This window comes from Malurus melanocephalus, unplaced genomic scaffold, assembly GCF_030028575.1.
Source record: "Malurus melanocephalus ecotype Western Australia unplaced genomic scaffold, MMel_1.1 scaffold_1568, whole genome shotgun sequence".
Lineage (NCBI taxonomy): Eukaryota > Metazoa > Chordata > Aves > Passeriformes > Maluridae > Malurus > Malurus melanocephalus.
In genome coordinates, this window is record NW_026624800.1 from 16,122 (window position 1) to 19,352 (window position 3,231).

Genomic DNA, 3,231 nt, shown 5'->3' on the forward strand with positions numbered 1-3,231 from the left:
TCCTGGGCTGGGCTCTTTTCTTTCCATCCCCCTGTGCTTTCCTTGGCCTAATTTCTCCTAACAAGCYGCAAAGAAACACAAATAAATAATTGGGCAGGGTCGTGGCTGACAGCAGGATCCCGCTGCCTGGGGGTGAGACCAGTCCCAAGGAATCTCCACCTGCAATGGAAAAATGGACAAAAGGCTGAGGGAAACAAGGATTCCTCCCTCCTTCTGCACAGCAGGAGCCAGACCTTGTTTAAACTGGGTCCCTCCTCTCCCTGACAGAGTCCCTGTTGATTTTCCTTGGCGGAGGATGAGGGCTGCCTCATGTTAGAGCTTGGGGTGGTTAAACCATTCAGTGCTTTTCAGGGAATACCCCATTTCCCTTTCCTAAATCCTAAAAATTTACCAGCCCAGGTGCTTAGGAAGGAGTGAAAAAATCCGCAGGGAAGATCCCARMGAATCCCCAGGATGATCTTWATGGTCACTTCCAGCCCAAATTATTATTCTATTTGAGTCCAAAGGGTATTTGGGATATGGAACCCACATTCTCAGGGAAAGTGGTTCCTGAAGATAGGTTGGTGCAGATGGGAYCTTCTGGCTGCAGGGACATTTTTTTTTGTCCTTGTCCTGCTCCTCCTCCGTGTCCTTGTGCTGGGATCTCTTGGCTTTGCCCTCGCAGGTCACGGCCGCGTAAGGACTGGGGGAAAATGTAACTCCTGGAAGCCTCCCGTGCCTGTCCCTCTCGCTCCCCAAGGCCTCGATGCCTATTTTTAATTCTGTATTTTTAACACTCCTCAGTCCTCCAGAACGGGCCAGCAAGGGTGACAGGGCRCGCTGGCTGGATTTCACACCGTTCCAAATGAACAGAGGGCTCAGGATGCACTCGTTTATCTCCATTTTGCTTTAATTACTTGTGCTGGTACTTTGCAGTGGCTTTGCAAATCGCTTCCCTGGGTGTCAGGGACCCAAATTCGAGCCCAGCTCGCTGCTTATTAAGGCCAGAACAACCCAGAAGGAGGTCAAAGGCGTCAAATCAAACTGAAAATCAGCAAAGCGCYGGCTGGATAAACCAGGTTCTAGCCAGGCCTCCTGTATCCCGGTCCAGCAGCTTCCCCTGGGGCTCACAGGAYTGATYCTACCCCAAAACTACCCCAAAAATGAAAGGATGGAAKGCAGGGAGAGCCCTCGCCGTACCGGACACCGGGGCCACACCAGGTGCTGCAGTGCCTGCTCGGGGCTCGGTTTGGCAATGAATCAGTGGCCTGGCGAGGGTGGGCCGGGCCCTCCCGCCTCCTCATCCTCATCTTCGTCCTCATCTTTGTCCCCAGACCCGACCTCGTCCCGTTCCGTTCCGTCTCCCGGGGCCTCCTCGCGTCCCCGCTGTGCCCGGGCCTTGTCCCGGTCCCGCCCGGGGGTCCCGCCGCGTGGCACCACAGACTACATTTCCCGCGGTGCCTCGCGGCGGGGCACACCGGGAGGCGGGCGCGGCGCTGCAGCGCGGGGCACGCCGGGAGTTGTAGTCCGGCGTCGCCGCAGCGCGGGCAGCGGGGCGCTGCCGGCAGCCATTACCGGGAGCGCGGAGCTGCCGCTGTCGCCTCGCCTTGCTCCGCGGCCCCGCCGCCGCACGGGGAGGGGCCGCTATGGCGGCGTAGCCTCGCCCTCACCCGCCTCTTCCTCCCCGCTGCGGGCGCTGAAGGCGCGGCGGCGGCGCGGCCTAGCGCGGAGGGCGGATCCCCGGCCTCGCGTAGCGGCTGCTGTCCGCGGAGGGCCGCCCTCCCCGGGGCCATGTCCCTCGTGGCCTACGCCAGCAGTGAGGAGGACAGCGATGCGGAGGAGCCTGCGGGCGAGGAGGAGGAAGCCGCCGGTTCTCCCCCAGCCGCAGCCGAGCAGCCCTCGGCCCGGGGGCTTTTCGCCGCGCTMCCCCCGCCCAGAGCCCCCGCGGTGCCCCCGCCGTTCCTCATGGGCCCTCCGCCCGCCGTGAGCGGCTTCGGCAGCGSCTCGCCGGGCCAGGGCGGGACCGAGAGCCCCTCCGAGCCCACCGGCAGCGGAGACGGGGCCGCGGAACCCCCCCGGTCGAGGGGGCTCCTGCTGCCGCCCCCCAGGAATGCTGCCACCGCCGCTTCCCCCMTTAACCCGCCCTCCGCTGCCTCCCCCGGGGCGGGTTTGGGCCTCCCCAAGCCAAAGAAGAGGACGGAGCCGGTGCGGATCGCGGCGCCCGAGCTGCACAAGGGGGATGTGAGTATRGAACAAACCCCGTGCTCGAACCCTTCGGGGGTGAAACCTTCCCCCCGCCCTCTGTCGCACCGAGGTACCGGGATCTATTGTTGTGGCATCCACCGGGAGATTTGTCCTGGCTGCCTGCCCTAATCCTAAAGCGCTTTGCAGAATTAAACTGATATAGAAACCTTATTTATAATCGTAATGAGCCAAACCCAGATTATCTACACCMTTCTTTATTCCTGGAGTTAACGATTTGATGATGTGGAGCTGCAGGGCGTTGTAGCMCAAGAAAGTCTCTTTTGTTAATTGTGCACGTGATAGATTTTTCGATCACTTTATTACTTATTTATCTAAAGGCTTCAGTCATCTTCCAAACCTTTAGGTGATTATCTCCTCAGCTTGTGGGTTTGGTTTTTTTTTCCCTTGCAGGGATCCTGAACCTAGACAGTGAGAGTGGAGAAAGGCGGGTCCCTGCCTACCTGTTTTTTATTTCGGGGAACCTCACTGCTCGTTCCCTTTGGGACAGCACTGTCATAGATTCATGGAATGGTTTGGGTTGGAAAGAACCATAAAGCTCCTCTTGTTCCACTTTCCTGCCATAGGCAAGCACACTTCCCACTTTGGACACTTCCAGGGATGGGGCAAACACAGCTTCTCTGGGCAGCCTGTGCCAGGGCTTTACCATCCTCTCAGGGAAGAACTTCTTCCTAATATCTCATCTAAACCAGCACCCAGAATCCTGGAATGATTTGGGTTGGGAGAGACCTTAAAACACTGGGGTGTCCCACAGGCAGGGACAGTTTCCACTGGACCAGGGTGCCCCTAGCTGGCCTGTTGTCATGTGGAGGTGATGGTCACATCACCGGTTCTGGTGTGACAGGAGTGCTTGTGGCAGTTGGAGGAGCTGGACAGGAAGCTTGGGGTCATTTCCATGGGGACAGGTGGCTCAAGGAAGGATTTATAAACAGTGTCCATTAATAGTGGCCTGGCAGCACTTTGGGGGAGCCCAGATGGAGTCAGTGTTGT

At 58.6% G+C, this 3,231-nt stretch overlaps 1 protein-coding gene across 1 annotated transcript in view; it reads left to right on the top strand.

Moving 5' to 3' along the window:
• Positions 1 to 1,509: 1,509 nt before the first annotated feature.
• The window catches only part of PRCC (proline rich mitotic checkpoint control factor), a gene marked incomplete at its 3' end in the record, with an annotated part of 6,550 nt that continues 4,828 nt past the window's right edge, over positions 1,510 to 3,231 (top strand). The window contains exon 1 of the mRNA XM_057388091.1: positions 1,510 to 2,220. Within this exon, the coding sequence (XP_057244074.1) occupies positions 1,771 to 2,220 (450 nt within the window). The remainder of the gene's footprint in view (positions 2,221 to 3,231) is intronic.